This window comes from Perca flavescens, chromosome 4 (genome assembly GCF_004354835.1).
Source record: "Perca flavescens isolate YP-PL-M2 chromosome 4, PFLA_1.0, whole genome shotgun sequence".
In the NCBI taxonomy this organism is placed as follows: Eukaryota; Metazoa; Chordata; class Actinopteri; order Perciformes; family Percidae; genus Perca; species Perca flavescens.
In genome coordinates this window covers 16,074,080-16,100,081 of record NC_041334.1, presented here as the reverse complement: position 1 = coordinate 16,100,081, position 26,002 = coordinate 16,074,080, and the positions used below count along the sequence as shown (strand labels likewise).

The 26,002-nt window shown below is 41.4% G+C and overlaps 1 protein-coding gene across 11 annotated transcripts in view; it reads left to right on the top strand.

Moving 5' to 3' along the window:
- Positions 1–26,002, top strand: part of nav1b (neuron navigator 1b) — a 100,670-nt gene that overhangs the window by 71,152 nt on the left and 3,516 nt on the right. For 4 of the 11 annotated variants that reach the window (XM_028575761.1, XM_028575771.1, XM_028575763.1 and 1 more), the window contains 27 exons: positions 2,673–2,823; positions 4,013–4,313; positions 5,512–6,262; positions 6,990–7,406; positions 8,032–8,073; positions 8,155–8,312; positions 8,916–9,089; positions 10,125–10,177; positions 10,651–10,674; positions 11,193–11,270; positions 14,384–14,392; positions 15,725–15,808; positions 16,013–16,078; positions 16,245–16,356; positions 16,488–16,627; positions 18,500–18,678; positions 18,970–19,126; positions 19,465–19,663; positions 20,321–20,421; positions 20,515–20,610; positions 21,004–21,172; positions 23,373–23,608; positions 23,716–23,870; positions 23,963–24,034; positions 25,104–25,300; positions 25,455–25,573; positions 25,724–25,921. In XM_028575761.1, the coding sequence (XP_028431562.1) occupies positions 2,673–2,823; positions 4,013–4,313; positions 5,512–6,262; positions 6,990–7,406; positions 8,032–8,073; positions 8,155–8,312; positions 8,916–9,089; positions 10,125–10,177; positions 10,651–10,674; positions 11,193–11,270; positions 14,384–14,392; positions 15,725–15,808; positions 16,013–16,078; positions 16,245–16,356; positions 16,488–16,627; positions 18,500–18,678; positions 18,970–19,126; positions 19,465–19,663; positions 20,321–20,421; positions 20,515–20,610; positions 21,004–21,172; positions 23,373–23,608; positions 23,716–23,870; positions 23,963–24,034; positions 25,104–25,300; positions 25,455–25,573; positions 25,724–25,921 (4,438 nt within the window). The remainder of the gene's footprint in view (positions 1–2,672; positions 2,824–4,012; positions 4,314–5,511; positions 6,263–6,989; positions 7,407–8,031; positions 8,074–8,154; positions 8,313–8,915; positions 9,090–10,124; positions 10,178–10,650; positions 10,675–11,192; positions 11,271–14,383; positions 14,393–15,724; positions 15,809–16,012; positions 16,079–16,244; positions 16,357–16,487; positions 16,628–18,499; positions 18,679–18,969; positions 19,127–19,464; positions 19,664–20,320; positions 20,422–20,514; positions 20,611–21,003; positions 21,173–23,372; positions 23,609–23,715; positions 23,871–23,962; positions 24,035–25,103; positions 25,301–25,454; positions 25,574–25,723; positions 25,922–26,002) is intronic. The other 7 variants (XM_028575764.1, XM_028575766.1, XM_028575765.1 and 4 more) reach the window with 7 other exon arrangements.

The window sequence follows — 26,002 nt, the reverse complement described above, 5'->3', positions numbered from 1 at the left end:
GTTGACAATGACTTGGCACGATGTATTCTAACATCTGTGGAAACATTTTATTGTCTGAGGACACGGCCGTGCTGCTAACGTTACCACAGCTATCTGCAGCGGATGTCTTCACCACTTACTCAGCCATAGGCATGCACCCCAGGAGCTGTCCTTTATGCAGAAAATAGACAGTGCCAGAAGTAAACAAGCGAGATGCATTCTTCTTAAGTTACTAGCTGTGTGCTATTTCTACTGGTTTTGTAGCTACAATAGGGTAGACAGAGCCTAGCAGTTCAAGCTCTAAATCTCCATAGAATGTCATCTGTGCTTGTTTTTTGTGTTCATCTACAGTATCTTTGCAGTGTAATGTATTACATTTTGGAAGCAGCTTGCTGTGTGTGTGTGTGTGTGTGTGTGTGTGTGTGTGTGTGTGTGTGTGTGTGTGTGTGTGATGCTGTAAGATCCAGGTCTGGACAATGATTGTAAACCAATCATCCCTCTTCTTAAATCCAAACGTGTTCACAGCAACCCCACTCACATAATAGCACAGACACACAAATCAGAGACGCTGGAGTTGTGCCACAGAAAACAAAAAAGTTAATTGCCACCCTATGTATGAAGTATGCACTTTGCTGGTGTACTCCCACCCTCCCCCTGTCTAGATCTCTCCCTTAAGAGCAGACACTTTTGGCTTGTAATATCAACAGCCCACAGGTCCCCCTGCCTCTTCTTAGGCTGTCATCCCTGTGGGGTTATTCATGGCCTTTCTGTCACCCCTGACAGAGGTGGTATTGTTCAAACATACCACAAACATCTTGGGCTTAATGTAAATCAAAATTTTTCTACTTACTGATGGTATGTAAATGCATTTCAAAATTCTCAAATCGAACATTAATCTTCGGTCTTTCCCTGTTCATGTCAAACTCCGCCGCTGAGGTCATGTATCTAGGGCCACAAATCACTTCACCCAAATGTTGCTTTTGTGCATCAGAATGCTTAAAACCAAAGTGTCAGGGTAAGCGTCTTCTTTGTTTTACAACTGCGACTACAACTCGGCCACAGCCATGTGATTAAATCCATTTCTGAACGTGTATGGGCCATTTTTGTCTTGCTGTGTTTTTCTATGCAATTCCGTGTTCCATGCCTCTGCTAATTGCAGACTGCAGAGCCACAAAGATCATTTTCAGCTTAGTAAGGAAAGCAAAAATAACTAATTCAGCTCATGCAGTGACTCAGCTTCAAAGGGTCTTAATAATTTACCTTTTCCACTGAGCCACATTTTTGTGCGCCAACATAAATTCGATTACCACCTGTGGTTGCCAGTAGTAATGATGGGGAACATAATTATATAAATCTGAGTTGGACTCGCATTTAGCTCTCTGGAGATATCGTTTTTAAATTCAACATGGCATTATTGCTCTTTTTAAAGCTCATCAAAAATGTTTTCCTCTTCAATTTTAAACTCCCCTCTGACTGGGAATTGTTTAATCCTCATGTGACATTTTGGTTGACTGAGAGGCTACACCTCTTGTTGAACTCCACACAGTGATCTGCATTTTAAATGTATTCAAATATCATCGTGTATCTAGAGACCTGATGGCCAGTGAGCCGTTTCTTTAGGCTGTGCTTGTCTTCCTCACACGAGAGGCCAGTCTGGCAGCATCTGTTTCAGGGAGACGCAGGACTTCATCGTGGGGTGGAGGGAAAGGTCAGGGATGGGTTAGAAACATGTCACTCTGATTCCCCTTCATCCTGCTTCTTTAGAGCATACCAGACTGCTTTCTTAAACTCTGAGCTGTCAGCCACCATACTTTTCATACAACATGATTTATCAGCATATCCTGTGAAGTTTCCCTTGAAGAACAGTTAAAGGTTGCAGTGTGTTGGCCCCTGTTTAAAAACTGCTAGCTTTGCTGTAATTGGGATTTGTTAAAGCGCCCATATTATGTTCATTTTCAGGTTCATAACTGTATTTTAAGGTTGAACCAGGATCGATCGATCTATTTATTTATTTATTTTTTTAATAAAATGGTCAGTTTGGACAGTTCATTTAAAAAAAAAAAAAAAAAAAAAAAGCTTAAAATGAAATGTCCAAACTGACCATTTTATTGCAACTGTTAGTTGTTCAGCTATGAGTTCCCAAAATAAGCTTTAGTGGTTTGCTAAAAGCTTCATTCATTCCCTTTTTGTAAAGTTTTTGAATGGTAAATTATATTGGCTGAAGAAAGTTCCAGAAAACACATGAATGGATTATATGGAGCCACAGATTCTGGATTCTTCAAAATGAATGCAAAAGTTTACAACCTCTGGCACCGTTATCTAAGCTATATACAAATACCAGAAAATAATTTAAAAACGTTTTGGAGCAAATACATGGCAGCGACAATAAGGGTTAATGAACGCATACTTTATTTCATTAAAACTGAAAGCTCCGCTGTTGAAGCTTTGGTCACCATATGGTCTGGATGCTCCGATGGATTAGATGAATCAAAGCAGCTGCAGCCATGTTGGAATTACCTGCTAGTCTGAGCATTTGGCCACCTCCAGAGACCGCTTACTGCAGACAGATGGACGTATCACTGTTGCTGCCAGCCGTTTCTCCCTACTCTCTGCTTTACCTACGTTGTACGTTGATTCACATGGTTGCCATTTACTTGATTTTTGCTAAGTGGTCATGCCTCGTCTTGTTTCAGTTGGGATGAGAGCAGCTCCATCAGCAGTGGGCTCAGCGACGGTGACGGCGATGGCTCGGAGAACCTCAGCTCAGAGGAGTTCAACGTCAGCTCCTCCCTTAACTCCCTCCCGACCACACCCCTGGGATCCAGACGCAACTCTTCTGCTATGGTGAGCTGAAATACTCTACCTAACCATCTGTGACAAGTTTGGCTTTCATTTTATCTTGCTTTTTTTTTTTTTTTTTTTTTTTTTTTTTGTGAAAGCAGCGCTTAAGTTTGCCACCCAAGCCGTATTACTTGAAGCATTTCTTCAATGCGGTTCTTTGTTTTGGCAAGGCCACAAAAAGGCACCACAGACCTCACATCTGTCTTTAAATTGAAACTAAAGAGAAAATCGATCTTTAAATCTGCGGAAGAATCACTGTTCTCTCTTTGTTCTCTTCAGAAAATTACAAGTTACCTTCCGTAAGTTACACTGAGCCTTTAAAGCCCCTTTTCAGTAAAAAATGTGTTCTTTTGCTTATTGTTACTTCACTTGAATGTTTGACCTGCACTGTGCAGAATGATGCATGTGCAGAGTTTTACACTAGGAGGCAGTTTTGAGGATCATCTGAAGGTGGAACATTTCTCTGTGCTCACCTTAAACTTTAACACATGCATTTAAGGGTACGATTTAGTGACAAATATTTAGAGTTTTTCAATAATGGAGAAGAAGTAGATGTCATTTCAAGAAGTTTTAACAAGGTAAATTAACTTTTTTTTTTTACAAATAATGTAAAAATATGTCTGGATGGAATCTTTAAATTTGATCAAACTTGTTTCATGTTCACCTTTGATAAGTGGTAGTGGTTTCTACCTTTTACAAAGGTAAACATTTCATCTTTTTGCTTACTTACAGAATGCTCACGAGGGAGGAATGAACATTAGTGCTCCTCAATGAGCCATCTGTCGCTTTATATTACATTAATAGGGTGCCAAGAAGCAGCATGCTCAATTTTGTCCTCAGTGCCACCTCCTCAACGCCCCACATGATAGTTTTTCTATTACAGTGGAGCTGTCTTACATTACAAAAATAAAGGCTCAAGCTGTCCTCTATTCTTACATTTTCTGTAATATTCTTTAGTGTGTTAGTTTTTTTCTCTAAAAGTGTTAAATCCATAAACACGTTTTTGTTTTCTTTGTCTTCCTCTGTTTTTTTTAATTTTATCTGCTTGGTCTGGGAGTCTGTCTCCCTCCTTCCCACTGGAATGCAGCTGAGATGAAACAAGGATTACAGAGGACATTCAATTCCTTAGATAACACAGACCATGTCTGATGGTTACCCACACTGTGCCTCTTCCCTGCTCCTCTCTCTGCAGCTCCGCACTGATGCAGAGAAGCGCTCCCTGGTGGAAAGTGGACTTTCTTGGTACAGCGAGGATGGCAAAACCGTCCACAAGCTTGATAGTTGCAGCTATGACACGGGGAGTCTCAAGTCGGAGGCCCCAAGCAAGTGGAGAAAGAAGCCTCCGAGCCTTAGCGAAGATACAGGGTGTAAAGGAGAACTGAGGAAGCCTCAAAGCTTGGGTCATCCAGGAAGTTTCAAGAAGGGTCGTAATCCTCCTATAGGCGTGACCTCCCCCATAACCCATACCTCTCAGAGCACGTTAAAAGTTGCAGGTAAGATCTAATAGTATATTCTCACTTTTCATACTTTTATCTGCCTCTTCTCTTCTCTACTATTCCTCTCCTACTGAAATTTGGTTTATCTCTTCCAACTACTAAATCTATGTCATCAATTATCTCTTTGTATGCTGTATCCAAATGTAAAAAAACAGACTGTTTGTAGAGCAGCCAAGGCAGATATCTGCTTAGTGTCAAGATGAATACAGAAGTGTCCCCCTTAGCGTAAGCAAGGTTTTGATTTGTGGGGAAAAAAAAAAAAGAAAAAAGCTGCAGCTTAAAGCCCAGAGCCATGTTTCGGCAATTATCTAAAAGCCGGTTACTGTACATGTCTGCAGAGACACTGTGTCTGCCATCTGCAGCAACTAAATGTATTTAATCCCCGACAAAACATGCCATGATTAAATGATAGGTTAAAATTGAGTTCCAATACCAACATTTCTTGGCCTTTCATTTTAATTTCCTCAGCTAAAGCTAAAATCAAGCTTTAAACACAAGCGATTAACATTAGACCTGATTGTATGTATGTTGGCTGCAGTTTTACAGGGGAAAAAAAGATTTCCTTTACCCTTATCCTTTAATGAATCTTTCAATCTCCACATGTTTGCCAGATCTGTTCTTTCACTTTAATGATCCATACAGATCAGATTTGGATTGATTATATCACTTGGACATATCTTTATGATATGGTTTGACATTTCTTTTTTTCAAATAAGACCCTTTTTAGTCAGAATCCGTTCGTAGGTCACATTTGATGTCCTGGACACACACATGATCTCCAAGCACAGTAAATACAGATGTTTCTTGCTAATATTGTATCTCATCTGTAGTGGCTGGAAGGATATATACATTTTCTTTTTTGTGAAGGTGTTAAAGTGTGAAGGTCTAGTTAAAGAGAAATGATGCATGATGGTGCTGATTATCCATTCCAGTTCCAGTTATTTGAGTGGGGTTGTTTTTATTTTTGTTAGCCCCAAATTACTGGTTTTACTTGCCCATCAACCCATTCAGTCTTTCCGTCCATTTATCATCTATCCTTCTGTTTTTAAGTAGCTTATTCATGTCCGGTTCATGGTGGCAACAGGACAAACCGAGCAGCCCAAACATTCTTGCTGCTTTCATTTAAAGACATGTAATTGTTATTTAAATTGCCATAATGGTGTTATTCAACTATACAATATCTTTCTTTATGTAGCCCCTAAAAGTGAGAAGCCACTGGATAAATCCAGGATTTCCCTCAAAACTGCTGGTCTACAACGGTCTCGTTCAGACGCTGGCAGGGATCATCACGGAGAGCACCGCAAGCCCCCGTCAGGTTTAGTTAAACCCACAGCTGGAGCCTCCTTTGGCTACAAGAAACAGCCAACGGCCACCGGTACCGCCACTGTTATGACAGCAGGGGGCACCACCATCTCCAGTGGCTCTGCTACTGTGGGGAAAACCCCCAAGTCCTCTGGCATCCCGGTGAAGCCTGTGGGAGGAGGTACACCGTCGGGTCGAAAAAACAGTTTTGACGCCAGCAGTGAGCAGAGCTTCTTGGGGCCCAACGCCCGAAACAGTATTCAGTACCGCAGCCTGCCTCGACCGGCCAAATCGAGCACGCTCAGTGTGATCGGTCGCCCTGCACCTCGGCCTGTCAGCGGTACCATTGACCCCAGTCTGTTGAGTTTGAAACCTGTGCCCATGGCCTCCACAGGCCCCAAGATGAAAGAGCCCGGTAGCTGCAGCAGTAAGATGTCTAACAGAACGAGCACAGGCCCGGTGAACATGACAGACCGAGAGAAGGAGAAGGAGAGAGCCAAAGCCAAGGCTGTGGGTGCCGACGGAGACTGTGGTTCTCTGAAAGGAGAGACTCAGTCCACAGGAGAGTCCACTGTGAAACTGCACGGCCTGAGACGGACCGGCAGCAGCAAATACCCTGAACTGTCATCACCCACCACACCAAGGTGTCTCATTTAAATATTACTTTTAAAGGGTTGGTTTACCCAAATTACACACAAAAAAACTAAGATCTTTCTGACCTCTAGTGGCATCTAGAGGTCTTACTTTTCCATCAGTTTTTATTCTCTAGTTGTATCTAGCCATGCAGGTACAGGAGCTTTTTGTTTTTATATGCTCAGGATCTCTGCTTTGGCCTAATACACCACCACGATAGACCTACAGGATTAAAAAAAATCACATTTTGAAAAATTCAATAGCAATAGCTCTTTCCACAAACCGTGTCCTAGTTATTCTAAACAATCCACAGACCTCACTATGAACCGCTTAGACTCCTAAATTTGAGTAATTTTACAGTAATAGGAACAATGTTTTTATGGGTTCATGTTGCTGTTGAAATTTAGAGGTAGAATTCTCAAAACCTTAGCAAATACAACCACAACTATCTGCCTGGCTATAAATGGCTGAAAGTAGAGAAGTTAGAAAATGAACTGGGCGCCCGGATAGCTCGGTTGGTAGAGCGTGCGCCCATATATGGAGGTTTGCTCCTCGACGCAGCTGGACCAGGTTAGACTCCGACATGCGGCCCTTTGCTGCATGTCGTTCCCCCTCTCTCTCCCCTTTCATGTCTTCAGCAAAATGAAGGCTGAAAATGCCCCAAAAATAATCTTAAAAAAAAAAAAAGCCTTGTTTCTATATTTCATCATCTTTTTTTTTTTTATGACTGATCCCTAGGATGCTGAACACTAAGTCTCTGGGTCGTCCAACCAGCTTGGCTCACGTGGACAAGATGAACTTCAACAGTCTCGACTCCTGTGTGACCATCCACGACCTCCCGCCCAAAGTCCCCCCGTATTCCAAGCTGCAGGACTTGGCTGGTTCCCACACCTCATCCCGCCTCACCCCCAGCCCAGCGCCTGTGCTCCACATCGATTCCCCCAGCTCCTACACCAGTGAAAGCCTGAGTCTGAGCGGATCGCCGCTGCTCTACCCCAAGCTGTCCGGCATGCACCGCAGCATGGAATCTCTGCCCCTCCAGATGAGCGTGGCTTCCAGCGCGAGGTTTGTCAGAACTGAGATCCATGACAAGGAAGAGAGGGGTACGGGAACCTGGGGAGCTGGAAGCAGGACATCCCTCAACCTCACAGATAGGTATGTCTCATCTCGGGAAATATCTAGCATTGAGGTATCAGAGGTGTAAATAGAAAGAAAATTAGTTATTTGAGTAAAAAGCCTTTCAGTGCCACTTTTCCATCTTCCTATCAACCAATACTAGAAGAAGTCTGCATTTATCCCAGCAGCTGAACTAAATGTCCAGTAGGCAGTTGGACTACTGTTTTAGTGTGAAGACATCCAACATTGGGCTATAAGTTTCTTGGCAGCAGACATACCAGCCCACCATATTTTATGCGCCTTTTCCGGGAACAGAATGTCTGAGGTGTCATTTAGAAGATGGAGGGCTGGATCTATCGGAAAATTTCAAGGTGCCTGTCTGTCAAGGTGGAGATGGTCTGAAATATTCCCTGCCAAAAAATTTTCACTTTTAGCCAATCCCACGCTGCGTTTGATGAAAGTGCCCAGTGTGCCAGATGGGAAAGATGGACAAAATGTATTAGAAGATAAACCCCTGATATCTCTTATTCGGGTGTTATGCAGGTCCTATGACAAAACTTGAGATGAATAAATTAATGATAGTGTTTATGTAAGGCTCTGAGAAGAATTATTCACAATTACTGTTTATCCTTTTCGAATAATGTTTTTATTCTCTTCTTTACAGCTTGCAAACAGACAGAAATACCTTGCCGAAGAAAGGATTAGAGTACGTCCAAGCATCTATTTGAAATCTCACACTGTGCTATATCGTCATTGTTTGGAGTTAAAATGACTTTTCTTTTCTCAGACGCTATGGCTCGAGCCTGTCAGAGAGTGACGGCAAACCTGGAAGGCGCCACTCCCACAACATAGTCAGCATGACAGAGAGCGATAGCCCCCCTCAGCTGCCTTCTCCCACCCGCCCTCTCCACCCCTCCTCCGGCAAGGCTCCCCTCACCAACGTGGGTGAGTCTGCTCCATTGCTCCATTTGGCTGCCAAGTTCTAAAAACACTCACTGTTTGAGCTTTGTAACTAATGAGGTCTTTGATAAGCCATCCATCTTATTATTAAGGACAGGGATATTAAGTTCACACGGAGAGGAAAGTCTGGCATAGTTTTGCAGTTAAGAGATGTTGACACAAGTTGTCAATAAATGGATCCAGTCATGCCTGAACCATGAAGTGATGGCAAATTATTATGGTGTCAGATTTCAATACGCTGAATATTACTATGCCGCATCGGCACTTATTCAAGATAGGATAAGAAAAGAAAAAGACTTGAGTTAAAGTCATGTAGACATGTCAGGCTATTTTTATCTCTTTGACTGTTGTGGAACCGTGGTGTTGCCTTTCTCTTAGTCATCAGAATAAGGGTGCTATACCTAGATTGTGTGTGTGTGTTTGTGTTTGTGTGTGTGTGTGTGTGTGTGTGTGTGTGTGTGTGTGTGTGTGTGTGTGTGTGTGTGTGTGTGTGTGTGTGTGTGTGTGTGTGTGTGTTTCTCTACAGAACTGCATCCTACAGTTTTTATCTGTCACTTACCGTGTTTCCAAACTCTTTTATGTCTATAGTTGCCCCAATTACTAGTGGCACCCCGAGGATATCGCGCTCCAACAGCATAGGCCCACCTAGTGAGTCAGCCTGCGATCTCTATGGATCCTCCCCCCTGGGCAGCAGTATGTCCCTGGCTGACCGGCCAAAAAGCATGATGCGTTGCGGGTCTTTCCGTGAACCCGGAGATGATGGTGAGCCTGCTCAGCCGGCCCCTCTGCAGGGGAGTCGCCCAACATTGCCTCAAATGAAACAAAGCTGTCAGCACACATACTATTACTCAAAATGTCAGAACAGGACAGAATTTTACATTAATAGTAAGTTATGTAAGGAGTTATAGGCTCTATCTGTGGACCAAATGTAAACAAACCATGAGACCTTCCACCAATAATTTAAACCTGCTTTCACTCTCAGATAATTTACAGGCGTTTTTATACACATTCGACCGCTAGCTCCAAGTTCTTAATGTATTTCAATGCAATAACAAAGGTTTACATCAAACTCTTAACTCATGTCTGTGAATGTGCCTGTTATTGATATTTTTGAATTGTGTGACTGAGTGTGATATATTTCATTGCCTTAAGTGTACTTTAAGACCCGCTGTGTTTAAATGTCATTTTCCCCGCCGTGCGCTACATTAAAATCAATGCGACACACCTTACAAAAAGCGTGGGGGTTGTCGATATGACTATGTAAGACGCATGTAAATTGTTGCGCCCAACACTGTTGAAATTTACAGATATATTTTGATTTCTTTACGGGAACACCGCCCACCTTCACCTGCCATTTTTGTTGGCTCGCTTTCAGATCTGAACTTTCTACGAAAGCTTGCGCAGAGATCAACTGCGCAACTGGGTTACAGGTTGCCAGGTTGAGGTGACAAACGGGTTGAAAATTGTATATGGTGTTCGGATTGTGTGAATAGGATGTCGTTGTCATGCAAAATCTGGCAACTGGTCAACATTAGACAAACATATTGGGCCGATTATTTATAAAGGATCTTGGGCCAGGCAAATTACGGGAGTTTCCCGGGAGAAACCGGGAGGGGTCCGGGCTAAAAAAAACGGAAAAACAGGAGTGTAGGCAGTCTGTATGTCAGTATGTCTTAGTCATTTATTTGCGACATCCCTGATTACTAGCATTTCTTAAGTACTTGGGTAACTTAGTAAATTTCTTTAAATGAAAGTTACTTTTAATATTAAGTTAAATCTCCACCTTGCCTGTTTCAGTGCATGGCTCTGTGCTCTCTTTGGCGTCCAATGCTTCATCCAACTATTCTTCGGTGAGTAGATACAGTCAAATATGTACAGTCCAATCCTACTTTACTTTTGCTGGAGTTTAATGCTTTGTCACTACCGTTTACACACTGTCCTGTGTCTTCAAGAAGCAAAGCGATCATTTAGGAAAGCTTGTACAGCATAGAATTGTTTTCTCCAATACAGGAAAATTGCTTTAATCATAATGATTCATGGACTTTTGGACTTTTTATTTTTAGCATGCAGGGGAACCTTGCATGCATTATATTAAGTGACCTTACAGTCTTCCCTAGTTGGTTATAAACCACTTAGTGACCTTGTATTGCATTCTGTGATTGGGCAGTTATTCGGTACCTATTCCAACTGTGTATTCCAACATAGCCGTCTCCATACAACTTCAGTGACGTCCCTTTTACTGTGGATAAGTAGTAACTGCCCCTGAAGTTAACGCTCTACCATATCCTTTATTGTTCATTTGCTTTCACCATGCCTACTTTAGAATGAGGAGAGGATACAAGGGGAGGTAAGGCCAACGTGCCATGACTCTTCAACTCACATTGTGCCTTTTCTCTGCATCATCTGTCAGTCATTTCCTTGAAACGGGTCCGTTCACCAGATGATGTTAACAGTGCTCAGTGAAGTCTGTGACCACGGATCTCTTAACTCAGGATCTCATAACTCATTTAATTTTAGTTTTATCCCTGATGCTCTTTATCCATCAGCACCACCTGCTAACATTTAGTAAAGACATTCTCAGACCTCATACAATTCCCAGTGCATGAGAAAAGTGCTGAAATCCACTGTCATCCCTTGATAAAACATTTTCTATTGGCTTGGAGTGTATTTACCCACTGTCATGTCGGTGTCTTTCATATTTTGTTGTTTGCATATTCTTTATTAAGCTAACCAAACAAAACAACACATTCAGTTGCGGCATTATCATAATCAAAACTTTATTAACAACACTTCTGGCTTTTTGTCCAAGGTATTGTATACTACATTGTCCATACTACTGGGGCTTACTTTTCAATTTGTCCACAGCAAATCCGCAAGTTAAGGCGAGAGCTGGAGTCTTCCCAGGAAAAGGTTGCCGACTTGACCATGCAGCTTAGTGCCAATGTATGTATGATATGTTTTTTTTTAAGATTCCCTTTTGGCCTCTTTTGGTAAGCTAATTTGTTTGTGTGTTGGATGCATGCCAGAACTTTTATCAGAGTGTGATCAATCCAAAACGTAGATGACACCTCCTCTTAGTCATTGGTTGCGTATGAAATCGCATACTCTGCATTAGGGTTGCAAAATTCCGGGAATTTTCAAAGTTGGAAACTTTCCATGGAAATGAATGGGAATAAACTGAATATTTTTAATATTGCTTGTTATAAAACTGTTGGTCTATAATAGGGAACTTAAATGTAGTTTGAATAAAAACCATCTTGCAGCATAATCTTGGTTAAAACAACCTGATTTAATGCAACTTCAGTTGAATGTCCCCCCAATGACATGCATGCCCGCAGTAATCAGCATAGGCTGCTATATACTTGCCAACATTTAGTTTTAAAATACGGGAGGGGGGTGTAATACATAACCCATTGCTATTAACCTATGTGTGTTAATTGTATAGCCCACTTGTTCTTGATAGGCTGGAAACAATAGACAGTGCTGATGGTTAGCTTAGCACGCATATGATCATAACTATAGTAAATCACAGGCAGCATGCTAGCTACCTTCATATGTTAAGCTAAAGGTCAATGGTTTAGGCTACTACTTAACCTACTGCAGGGCTATTGAGGCCACACCCACCGCACAGATCATTTCATCAGCATCAGATTGAAGCTGATTGAAGACTACTGCATTTGAGCCCAAGGAATTGGAATGTTTCCAAAATTCCCCAACTAAACTTTTCATGGAAAGTTTCAGAAATTTGCAACTCTACTCTGCACTACATATTCAATTTGGATGCTATCGTTCAACATACTTTTGTGTAACTAAACAGTAGTGTTTATCTTTTCGGACACACTAAGCTGTCATTTTCAACGTCACTTCCTGAGAACCTCTTTGCCGTTGGAGACGCATAAGCATGGTAACCTCTGCCGATCTCAGCTTTAGCGGGCATTGCCAGATAATGCTTAAATTACTGAAATCGGTAAATAACTATACTAACAGTTAAACGCCTATTTTTCACGCGACACGCAAGCGTGTTGGAAGCGTTTCCAATTCAATTTTATTTATAGTATCAAATCATAACGAGTTATCTTGAGACACTTTACAGATACAGTAGGTCTGGACCACACTTTATAATTTACAATGCCCCAACAATTACAGTAATTCCCTCAAGAGCAAGCATTAGCAGTAGCTATTGCGACAGTGGCGAGGAAAAACTCCCTTTTAGGAAGAAACCTCGGCAGACCCAGACTCTTGCTAGGCGGTGTCTGACGGTGCCAGTTGGGGATGTGATGAACAGTGGCGGAATAGTAACAATAGAGGTAATGGAACAGTGACTACAAAATAGAATAGGAAAAGATGTTTATATGTCGTTTAGACACAAATACATATTAATAAATGACATGTTGTTTGAAAGTCTCTAGGTTTTGATATAAATGCAGATATAAATGTAATTTTTTTTTTAAATCGATTTTCTAATATTGCACACGTCAATACAGAACAAAATATTCTGTAGCCTATTTTGCCGTAAATACTGCTGACGTTGTCTTTGCTGTAATCAAATCAGTATATATTTATGTTTAACATGGTATTTCATTTTATCAATGGGAAACATACATGTGTCCAGACAAGGCTAGCAGCAGCAGCACCGCGTCAGACACGTTTCTGGTGTGTAAAGACAGAAAAATCCACGCAGCTGACATGCAGCAGAAACGCCACGCAGGCAGTGTGTAACCAGCCTTAGCCTCTAAATAGCATGTTAGTATGGAATTTCGGACCCAACCATTGAGTTTGTACCCCACAACTAACTGAGATACAGAAACCCCTTTTTACAGCTGCATCTAATATCTGCCCTGCATTTTTGTGAGGGTGAGATGTGGGGAAGATATGGTGCGAAACCCTGCTCACCTAAAAAAAAAAAAAAAAAAAAAAAAAAAAAAAGAGGATCACTTGATGACTCTGGATGTTGAGGCATAACTCTGGCCTCACTCTGACTTGCGGGGATTAAGGACAACCAGTTGCAACATATCTAGGATTTACCAACACAAGCTTTTTTAAATTATATTTTTTAGCATTTTATGCCTTTATTTGATGGCTGACAGAGTAGGATGATGACCGTAAACGAAGGGAAAGCAACATACAAAAAAAGGTGCCCAGTTGCGGTTTATGGTTAGCTCTCTAACCACTAGACAACTTTGGTCTTACTGCAGACATGCCATATTTCCAGTTCTCTTTCTGCCACTCACATCTTTCCACTGTTGCTATAATCCTTCAGCTTTGCGATCTTGATACACCCATTTAACCTTAACCCTTAACTTGCTTTTAACTGACTGAACCAGCTGAACAAATCTCAGCCCCTGCTTCTTCTCACCCTGCAGCTTCTAAGTGCTTGAGTCTGGCTTTTTCCATCACACTCAACTTTTACTTTAACACCACCTCACCACTGATCCTGATCTAATAGACAACCAGTATGAACTACAGTCTCCTATTGCACATTTAACCCGCTGCCGTTGCTGAACTATCAACTAACCTGGGCATTTTGAACATACTAAGTCAGTGTTTCTCAAATGGGGGGTCTGTGTACCCCTAGGGGTACTTTGGAGTACTGCAGGGGGTATGTGAGATTCCTTTTAGAAATGTTCATTTCAAATATATCAGTTATGCATAATTCATTATTATGGATTGTTAATTAATTAACGTTATGGATTCTAAACATCTGAAGTAACATTTAAGTGTGTTTCAGTTACAAGCTTGTTAAGTAAATCAGACCCTAATGGTGATAGAGCTGTAATGTACCTCTTTATATAGCCTTTTGTTCTACCAAAAAGGCTTTGCACTCGTCAGGGGGTACGTAACTAAAAAATATTTCAAAGGGGGATACATTATTGAGAAAAGTTTGAGAACCACTGTACTAAGTGACTGTTTATGTTTTTACTATATAGTAAGTTTGATCCCACGCCTAACGCCACTGTCCCTCTCTTTTACGTTCTTGGACGTATTGACTGCTGGACTCGCTGCTTCCCCCTGCCTGCCTCCCGCTGACCCGCACCTTTGGATGCTGGGTGGAGCAGCTAGGCCAGGTTTGTTGGACTGTTGCTTCCAGAGAGCTCTCTGCATGATTGTGAGTGGACGTCAAGCTGACGAGTTGCTGTCATCCATTGGGCTCGTTGCGTGGAACAGCTGACCTCCTCGCCAACCTTGAAGCCTGTTGACATGTTGGCAACTAATTATTAATTTTCTTTCAATTATCTATTAATCTGTTGACTATTATTTCGATTCATTTAGAGTCTGAGATGTCAGAACAAAGTGGAAATGATCAGCATGATTTATTAGAGCCCAAGCTGGTGTCTTTATATCAACAGTTTTTTTTACAATCATTCAACAATTATACTGTATCTGAGGATCTGCTGCGAAAAACAGCAAATTTGGCATATTTGCTTGATAAATTCCTCGAACGATTATCAAAATTATTGTCTATTCTTTTTTTGGTAAATGACAAATTAATTTACCAACTATTTTTCTCAGCACCAGTTTCTGATGATTCCTGTTAGTTTTCTTAGATTTAAAGGCTAAAACGATACCGCAAATATGAACCTTTGGGATACAACTTATAGACATTAGAGAGAAATGCAGTTAAACATATTGGACATAGGACTTTCAGGTGATGCAACACACTTTACAGCTGCTGATAGGAAAAGGTGAATAGCTAATTGCATTTTCTATTGAATCGTTAAGACTGTTACAACCCCCTGAAAGGCTTGCTTTTACTACGTCAATAACATCATTCAAACAGATGCATACGACTAACCGTTTAAAGAAATACCAAAGCAAGCTTACCCACAAAAAGAAATAATGAAGGGAACGATAGGCTGGCCATATTTAACAAAAGAAGGGAACACACTCAGACCTAGCACACAATGTGCTTTCAGACCTAGACACTATCAAACCAAAATAAGAAACTAAACCCAACAAAACCATCATTCCAACAAATCATCATGTAGAAGTTGTCTTTATTTCTTAACATATTCATTACGATGGTGTCAGCCATGGCTTTTAGATGATTTCTAATGATTCTCTCCATCATCAGGCAGAAATAGTTCGAGACATCCTACCCTAAATGTAAAACATGCTACTTGAGGTTGACTAGGTTTGTCCCTCAGCGCAGCATCGCTTTCCTCCCTCATCACCATTACCCTAATGTCCTCTTTCATCTCTGACATCATCCACAGCTGTCCACTACTCCATCCCCTCCTTCCTCTTCCAGCAGAAGGAGAAAGCCATTTGCTTGTGAGGCTGCAGACCGATTCCATGCAGCCAGTGACTCATACCTGTCTGCTGTCTCAACCCCCCCACTCTCTCTCTCTCTCTCGCTCTCTCTCTGCCTCCTTCTACCTCTGTGTCTTCCTCTAAAGGCTAATCTGGTAGCGGCATTTGAGCAGAGTTTAGCGCTGATGACGGCACGCCTGCAGACCCTGTCGGTCTCCTCGGAGCAAAAGGTATCTCTCACGATATCAATGACTGTTCCTGTGACATGTGTGGCAGTTTGCATTTATTATTTAACCGTGACCCTTAAGGAAACAAGCCATGAATATAATTCTAAAGAAATAGTGTCACTGCATACTGTACTCAACAAATACATGATGATGATGATGATGATGATGAAACATTAGACTGATCATGGTTGAACTGCTTTATATTAGATCCCGTCAGTGAAAGAGAAGCTACCAGGGGACATAGTTGTCCTGGAAATGAGTTGTGAGTCAAAGGTTCGTATAGCAGGATTTCCATTTTGTCATCAGCCATTGAACACAACCCCCGTCATCCGTGTTTTGAAGCAGATAGACATTCCACAATCCTCGGTTTAGAAGAATGTTGGTTCGGTTACCAGACTGTAAGCTAGTATGAACACATGTTGATATTTTCCTTTTTCAGGACTCTGAGCTCACTGAGCTGAAGGATACCATCGAGGTTCTGAGGGTCAAAAACACAGAGGCCCAAGAAATCATTCAGGGGGCTCTCAGTAATCCAGACATCACACCTAAAGGTACAGAATGTGCCGCGGATGTACAAAAACCAGACACATGCAAAGATGAAGGTGGGACTTTTAAAAAGCTTCCCCTCCCGATATTCAGTGTGCTCTTTTTTTTCTTTTTCTTTTTTTCTCCTGGAATGTAGAACTGCTGATCAAACGCCAGAACTCCTCAGAAAGCATCTCCAGCCTCACCAGCAACACCAGCCACACCAGCCACTCCAGCCACTCTAGTCTGGGTAGTCTCAAAGAGCAGGAGGCCAAGAAGAAGAAGAAAAAGGGCTGGGTGAGAGAGCGCACACAGGCAGAATCTAGAGGTCCCACTGATTAGAAATACTATTTTTTATTTTGCAGTAGGTTATGAATCAGATGTTATTTTTTTTTTTTTTTTTCAGTTCATTAGTGAAAGGGATGAAAGCTATTTAATTGAACCATTCAGCTTGTCTGGGTTTGTAATTGGTCAGGTATCTCATCAATGTCAAATTCATCAAACTTTGAGCACATTTAGTGATAGTTGTTGTTGTTGTTGTTGTTATCATCACATTTCAAGAGTTAAGATCCAAGGATTTTTTTGCTCAGTTGGCCCAGTGTGTAGATGAGCTGTGGGGTTATTGTCAGTTTGTATTGTTTATTTGATTTGATCCCAAAAAAATAAGTCAGTCAGCTGCTCTATTTTGTTTTCCTGCATGTGTGTGCGTGTGTGTCATTCTTGTCCTGTCTTGATCCAAATCTGTTATTAAGTATGACTCTGGTCTCTCCCTCATGCTGCCCTGCTTTTTTTTATTTTAGGTCTTTGAGGTAAGTGTTGTTGCCACGGTAAATAAACCCTGAACCCCCCTCCCCTTCTCCAGTCTGCATGCACTTAATGAGACATACTTGTGAAACCTTTGGAAACGTTCTGTTGTCTGTTTCTTTCTTGATTTACAGAATCACTTTTGTACAGTGTTTGATCATATTAAACTGTTAAGGTATATAAGCAGGTGGCCGGGTTGGCTCAGTGGGGAGAGCAGGCGCACATGTACTGAGAGGTTTATGCCTCGACGCAGAGGTCCAGGGTTCAAATCCGACCTGTGACAACTTCCTGCATGTCTTCACCCTCTCTCTCCCCTTTCTCACCTAGCTGTCCTGTCAAAAATTAAAGGCAGAAAAGCCCAAAAAATAATCTTGCCAGATTTTGTGTGATGCGGGGCTACATCATGTTGCTTAAATGACACACAGCAGCACAAACACAGCAGTTTGAACGGGCTGTACAACCTGGGTGCAGTTATTGGCTGGGGGTTACACCCCCATGCGGGGCCCAAAGACTATGTTGACGCCCATAAACGTCCCGAACAAAGCAAAATAAGAAACAAATAGGAAAATACAGGCAGAGGGCAGGGTTTCTGCAGATACAGACACCCACCCACTTTTAGTGGGTCATTAGAGATGATTGAGAGGGATTGCTTTTGTAATATATTGTTTTATCCTGCTTAGTATACCTTTTTAAATTAAATTACAGAATCATGGTTGTATGTATTGATGTAATCGGCCCTCCATTAAACTGTACTGTTGTACTGTTGACATCAAACGGTTCAATAAAGATAAGTGTTACTGTATAGAAAATTTACATGGAGATGGTTTTCAGAAACACATCTCAACTATGTGTGCTGAGCATCATTGACTGATGTGTTGTGACTGTGTTGGGCTATCCATTTTTTTTTTTTTCCTGCAAATGTAAAATTATACCAAGTTAGGGTTGGACACTTCTGTCTGCCCACTGTAAAAAAAAAAAAAGAATTATAGATAGATATACATTTTTTAAGATTATTTTAGGCCTTTATTTCCACAGGACAGATTAAGACATGAAAGGGGAGAGAGAGGGGGAATGACCTGCAAAAAAGGGGGCCGCAGGTCGGAGTCAAACCCGGTCCGCTGCATCAAGGAGGAAACCTCTATATGCGTGTGCCTGCTCTACCAGCTGAGCTTACCCGGCCACATACAAATATATTTTAACTAGGTGGCTACATAAATTAAGAATTAAAAAAAAATACAGTGTGTACCAGAAGGTTAACAAGAAACTTGGTGTGTCTGAAGGAAGCAGCTCAACACAAATGCTTTTAAGAATTGCTTGTTCATTGTAAGGTTATTTATTTCAGCCTCATGTTTCTTCTCTGTGCAGTTACGCAGCTCCTTTAACAAGGCCTTTAGTAAGAAGGGCTCTAAGCCGTCAGGGCCGTATGCTGATATTGAGGAAATTTCCACCCCAGAATCCTCTGCACCTTCCTCCCCCAAAGTTCACCATGGTGGAAACAACCCTGCATTGTCAATGAAATCATCAGCCTCAACATCATCATCAGGGTAAACTTCTCCCTGCAATAATCTCTTAAACTAGAAAGTTCAGTAAATCCCAATATATCGTGTTATAATACATTAGATATCATTGTCAAAAATGGATGTGGATACACAGTAGATTATTACTATGCTGTCTGCACACATATGTTGCTGTATCTGTGTTTAATTTTAAGATAATTTGATAGTGGTTCTAATACAGCTCTGTCCATGCTAGTCCTTAAGTTAGCGGTCAGTCTGATGATCCTTGCTACCTTCATACGTCTCTAATGTTGTGCTCTTTGAACTGAATATCTCCAGACTCTGTGAAGGAGACGAGGTGGGGGATGATAAGGTTGTAACAGAACTGCGTACAGAGCTGTGGGAGAAGGAGCGCAAACTAACAGACATCCGCCTGGAGGCTCTGAGCTCTGCCCATCAGCTGGAGCAGTTGCAGGAGGCCATGACCAACATGCAGGTATGTGTAATATGTTCCTTTTGATATTTTATGTTATAAATTTATGTTTTTTTTTACTCCCAAAATTTTACTTGGTTTTGGGGTTTACCTGTGTGGACTAGATAGGATGCCAAACTTTGTGTGAGATAGGTACAATTGGTATGTATGTAATCTTTCAAGTCTTCCCTCTTTTATTGTTTGGGCTTGTGCTAGGTAATGTGTTTAAATTTAGTTATGCCAGTTTCTCAAACATTTTAGCATGCACTCAGAAAAACCTCACTAAAGCTGTATTATGTAAATGGAACTGCAATTTAAGAAAATTCTTGTAACACTTATTGATTAGTGATTTTTGTCTGTAGTCGACAGTGGAGAACCTGAAGGCTGAGAACGACCATCTGAAGACGGGTGGTCTGTCCCCCTGTCCATCTCCTGGACCCTCCAGCTCTGTCTCCCAGTCCTCAGGTCTCACTGCTTTGGGAAGTTTATCACCTCGACAGTCCGTAGCCATGCACATGCCCAAAAGCTACAGCAGAGGGCTGAGTGAGGGTGGCAGCTCAGGTACAGTTTAGTCTCTGACCTGTTGACAATGTGGAGTCAGAATGGTGACACCACTGTGCTCGACAAGTAGGCATAGCACTTAGATTAGTATTGACACACATGTAATGGAAAATGGATTCATTGTGAATACCATCTGGTGTGTTCTTGAAACTACAGTATGAATGGAATTGATTGGATTGCCTTTCTTATACCACATTTACAGCACGTAATCATTTTGTTATGATTTATGTGCAAATGTGTGCAATGTAGATATTTGTAGTTTGTACTTTACTCCTGGCCTGTTAATCATGCACCATGTACAAACAAAAACATATTTTAGTATTTTCACTATTTTTCCAATACCAATTATTAATCAGTGCTTTGATTCAGGGTATGAAAATGAAATGCCAAATCATATAATTAAAATAAAACCTGCTTGCCATATAAAATAAGATTTATTTATACAGCATTGCTCCTTGCTTCTAAATTCCTTTTTATTTTATTTTTTTATCCTTCACAGTTTACTAATTTGTGCACATGAATTTACTACTACAACCTGCTAAGCTATGTTCAGCAGTCTGTGCAATATTAGATTTTTTTCTTTTTTAACTTGTGTCACAGATGTTACATAATCTTTCTTTTCGGTTTCTGTCCTATTTGTATATATTTACTCCTCAGCAGACGTCCACTCTGCAGATTTCCTCAGTCTTTCCTCACAGAGGGATGATCACCGTGTTAGGGTGGTGATTTGTGTTGCAGATTTACACGTCTTTAAAGATGTAAGTATGTTGCTTGTCATCTTTCTTTCTTCAGACCAATAAACATGATTTTAAATGTCTGTTTTGCCTGTCCGTTGCACTTTGTATCAACAGGAGGTCAAACAGCAGGATTTCTTTGTCGGCACTGTCAGGGTGAATGGCAGAATGGACTGGCCCATGCTGGACTCAGCTGTCAGCCAGGCTTTCAAGGTGAGTTGCCCTTGTTCTGACAACTTTGTTCAATATAACCGGTCCAAGGACTCAATGTACAATTTGCAACAAGCATGATTCTGCTGTCACATTAAATTTAGCATGTTGTTCCTTCAAAGAGTTCTACTGCTGCACACTACGATGCAGAAATAGCATATGGAATCATGTTCAACTTCTTGATTTATGACGAGGCACAAACTTAGTAAAAGAGGTATTTGAATTTACTTTAGGAGGTTGGCAGGTCATTTAACAAGGTTATCCAGGTCTCACCATTGACCTGTATTGGAAGGTAGTTAGTGCCAAAACATCACAAGGGGCACTGTCTGTCTGCACACACTAAATCCTATTTGGACAGATTAACCAGGTTCTCATGTTCTGTTCTTTTCATTCCAGGTGTACATAGCCAAGGTGGACCCCACTTCTAGTCTGGGCCTGTCTACAGACTCCATCTACAGTTACAGTATGGGCCATATTAAGAGAGTGCTGGGAGGAGAAGGTCCAGAAACCCAGCCCTCTCGCTGCATGTCCCGAGGCCCCAGTAGCATCACAGTGGCCCTGAAAGGTCTGTGGACAAATGTGACGTATAAGATAGGGCTGACCCGAATGAGTTATCATAGTAATCATGTCTAAATCAGTATTCAAATGCTTCGTCGTTGAAGTTTTTTTAATTTAGTACATCATTTCACAACATTACCCCAAAAATCGGCATGCAATAATGAATAGTATTCCAACATTATTCATTATGCATCAACATTAATTATTGTAAGTTAATATTCTCAGACGGATAGCTCTGTTTGTTGTGTGTGTGCCAGGGGGTGCATGTGTTAGGTGCGGCGCTGTTGTGTGTGCGGTACTAAAACGGAGCGTAGGAAATCCATGGAAAACATAGTCACTTAGTTTGGTTTCTTGCCTTCTTGCTTTTTGTAGTTGATCATTTCCAGAAGTGTTTAGGCTCTGCTATGTTCTAGTCCTCTGATAAAAGGGAAAACTTTTCAACCTCCAGGTCTGTTTCACTGTAGCGCGGCCGGGCAGTATGTATGCGGATGAACGGCGCCCCTCCATGGCGCCAGCGCCCGGAGCTCCACGCTCACCTGTCAGGAAAAGTCCACCGGATGATGTCGCTGTTGTTTTTGCGTCACTGTTTAATTTAGAAACCACAAATCTTTTGATTGAAAGCTGTGTCCACACACATATGATACATTGGGTGTTTATCCAGTCTTATCCCAGTCTCAACGGAGTGCAAATCTGTCTGTCTGTTAATCAGACTAAATGTGGACATGTCTCTTTATTGCCAGCTGATCCAGTGTTGGTTATTTTGTTTTACAACTCTTCTCTATGTCCAACGTGCATTCAGTTGCATTGAATTGTAAGCTGGCCTCATCATTCACCAAAACATAAACTCAAATAACCCCATGGCAGCTGATGAACTCATCGGTTTAACAACTTTTTTTTTTTTTTTTTTTTTTTTTTCTCTGGAAGTAGCCACAGTTCCGGATTTATTTGGTCTAATTATCTTTACAACCTAACATTGTCACCACTATTACAGATGTATGTGACTTGTATACATTATATTTCTAATAACTGCAGTGTTTTGGTTTGAGAGTTGTACATACATGGAGCACATCAGTGATTCTAAAGCAGAGCTGTGATTTAGTGAGGAGAGTCGAGGGTTTAATAGTCGACCCCTCCGCACATTTTGCATGCAGGAATGCAGGGAGCGGAGTGCTAGCAGAGCTGGGAAAGCAGCGGCCGCCCAGACAGGGCTCTGGGTAACATGATCTCAGTGCATCCAGGCCCAGCTTGTCGACCAGCCTCAATCACATGGGCCCCATAGATGTTAAGGTGGAACATTAGACTCCTGCAGGCTGGTGGGGGGTGCACAGACTCCCTACACTTGATGCAAAGTTATTTTCAGAGCTAAATGCTTGAACTCCATGTTGCTTAAAGGACATGCGAGGTGCAGGTGATATAAATCTATTTTCTCAACAGCTTCTTACCTGAACTCTTCCTATTGTATGTTCTTTTTGGTTTCCGCGCGTCTTAAAAAGTCTAAAATTTCAAAATCAAAATGTTAGGCCTTAAAAAGCCTTAAATTCGCTGAAGAATTGTGTTCCAGGTCTTAAATAATTTTAAACAGCCCTTGATTTTTTTTATTTTTTATTCCATGGTTTTGTAGTTCTTTCTTTCACTACTCCAGATATAATTCGCTGCATTATGACTACAAATGAGACCAACATGCAACTTATATTGCAGCTGAGTGTATGGCTGCACGAGTCTCCTTCAGAAAAGATTTTATTATTTAGCTATGTGGAAGTGCAAGTTTAGCGATGTTTCTGGACTCTGACATTGATTTTTTTTTTTTTTTTTTTTTTTTTTTTTTTTTTTTTTTATGTCGTGATATGTGTCTTTAATTTCATTTATAATGGTCTTGAAAAAGTCTTAAATTTGACTTGGTGAAGAAACCCTGAGTTTAGATACGAACAGAATTCTTAACAAGCACTTACAAGAAGAAGAAGAAGATGTTTATTATTTGTCACATACAACTGTACAGCACAATATTGTGAAATTCAATCTCTGCATTTAACCCATCCTAAGCATTAGGAGCAGTGGACGGCCACATACAGCGTCTGGGGACTTAAATATCAAGTATCAAACTTGGTTGATCACCAATTCAAATTTTTTCCTGGGTAATTAACAGATAGTTATCAACTTCATTGTTTATGACAGCAAAGTCTGTTCTCACTTTTCCTCACTATGTTCAGGTTTGAAGGAGAAGTGTGTGGACAGCCTGGTATTCGAAACGCTCATTCCCAAACCCATGATGCAACACTACATCAGCCTGCTGCTCAAACACCGCCGTCTTATCCTGTCTGGACCGAGCGGGACGGGTAAGAGCTACCTGGCCTCCCGGCTGGCTGAATACCTGGTGGACCGCAGCGCCCGCGAAGTCACTGATGGCATCGTGGTCACTTTCAACTTGCACCGCCAGTCATGCAAGGTGACAGAAAGCTAAGTCCTGTATGAAACTGTTCAACACCGGATTATTTGGTGCGTCATGTTGTCAGCTTCTTTTCATCTCTCTCTCTTTCACCTTTCTCTCCTCAGGATCTGCAGCTTTATCTCTCCAACCTGGCCAATCACATCGATCGGGAAACCAGCACGTCAGAAATACCGCTGGTCATTATTCTGGATGATATTCACGGGCCTGCTTCCATCAGCGAACTTGTCAATGGTGCTCTCACCTGTAAATATCACAAATGGTACGCTCCACATGCACGGACTGAAACTAGCTGTAAGAGTATTTATGTGATAATTTGACGCAGCTTGAACTAATGTTGTTCCTGTTCCTTAGTCCTTACATTATTGGAACAAGCAATCAGCCGGTGAAGATGATAGCGAACCACGGCCTCCATCTCAGCTTCAGGTTGGTTGAAGGAACGGTTGTGGAAGCATTTTCATCTTGCAGTATTGTCTTGGGTGTTCTGGTTGAATTTGTCCTGATTACACTGGAGTTAGATTTGAAGCTCACTGTGGCGTCAACAAGTCAATAGAATAAAAATCCTCTTAAAGCAGGTCAATAGTAAACTGTGAGTTGATGTGTTTATATGTGATCTGATACGGCATGATTTAATACGGTTTGATTTCGCTCAGTGCCATGACTACCGATACTGAGTTTACTTTGATATTGTTGAGACTTGGTACAAAAACAAATTGTATTCACTGTAAATTAACATATCTGAAATTTCTGTCAAATGTCATTACTCGTGTTGCTTTCAACAAAAACAAACAAACCTCTCACTATAACCTGCAACATTTTTACCTACTTTTTATTATCCTCATTAGTTATCACCGTAGTGAAGACTATTCTTCCTGGGGTCCAACACAAGACAAGCATAAACAAATATTATAAAGCAAAATACATATTGTTATATCAGAACAATGAAAACATCCTGAATTTTATAAACTGTTACTGTTGAAATCCCCTCTTCCATCCTCCCAAAAACAGAAACGCATCAAACAAGGGTCCTAAGATGTCTACAAAATACAGGAATTGACTGTGAAACTGTCAAAGCAACAACATTTTGTTAAATCAAACTGATTATGACCAATTCCAATAGCAGAACTGTTTTTTTTTTTTTTTTACATTTAGTTGAATTAGTTGAAAAGTCACATTGATGAGGGAAGAGGATGTAGCCAAATGAAATCAAACAAGACCTAAATAAGCACTTGTTTATTAATTATTAATTCTAAATTTTGATTGGTTAATTGGGTTTCCTCAGTCAAAATATATAGAAGTACCATTTCTCAATCCAATTTTCAACCAGTCCGTCCCTATGGGTCTAACTTAAACTGTAAACTCTAATGTTGATGTGGATAAGAGGGCTAATGGCATAGCTAATCCGATAAGTGGCTATAGAAATTCCCTCTGATGTACACACTTGTAAGTCTGTGTTTTGAGATGACTTTTTGGCATGTGCCTTTCATTATCTTAGGATGGTGACCTTCTCCAACAATGTGGAGCCAGCCAATGGCTTCCTGGTGCGCTACTTGCACAGGAAGCTGATGGAGTCGGAGGATGAGAGAAGCTTGACCAACGAGGACCTGATCAGGGTGTTGGACTGGGTGCCCAAACTGTGGTATCATCTGCACGCCTTCCTGGAGAAGCACAGCACGTCGGACTTCCTCATTGGTATGAAACGCGCTCTCATCAGAAGGACCGGCTGTGACTTCAGGGCTGAAGAAAACTGCATTTTTATTTCATAGGGAATATTGAGAACCTTAGTGTGAATGATGTCATATTACGTGTCCTTAGTGTTCTTCCTTCTCCTCCCGTGTCCCCTCAGGCCCCTGCTTTTTCCTGTCCTGTCCGGTCACGGTGGATGAGTTTCGATCGTGGTTCATTGACCTTTGGAACCACTCTATTATTCCCTACCTGCAAGAGGGGGCCAAGGACGGCATCAAGGTCAGAAACCACAGCCAACAAATCTAGAAAATGGTCTCCAGCTAGTTTTAGATTCTTCCACACAAAGGGCTGGTGGCTTCCCCTTTCACAGGAATTGTTACGCTCTAATTTTACCATTTTGGTAATACAGTATATGTTGTGACACTTCAGGTCCACGGCCAGAAGGCGGTATGGGAGGACCCAGTGGAGTGGGTTAGAGGCACTCTGCCTTGGCCGTCTGCCCAGCAGGACCAGGCAAAGCTGTTCCACCTGCCTCCCCCAAGCATCGGCTCCAGCAGCCCCGGTCAGCCCTGCGAGGAGAGGCCTCACAAAGAGACTCCACCCAGCTCCATGGAATCTGATCCCCTGGTAAGAGAGCCCTTCATTTAATTTTTAATTTTTTTTTTTCTTCTGTGAGAATTATCAGCTTTGTAAAATACTTAAAAACTG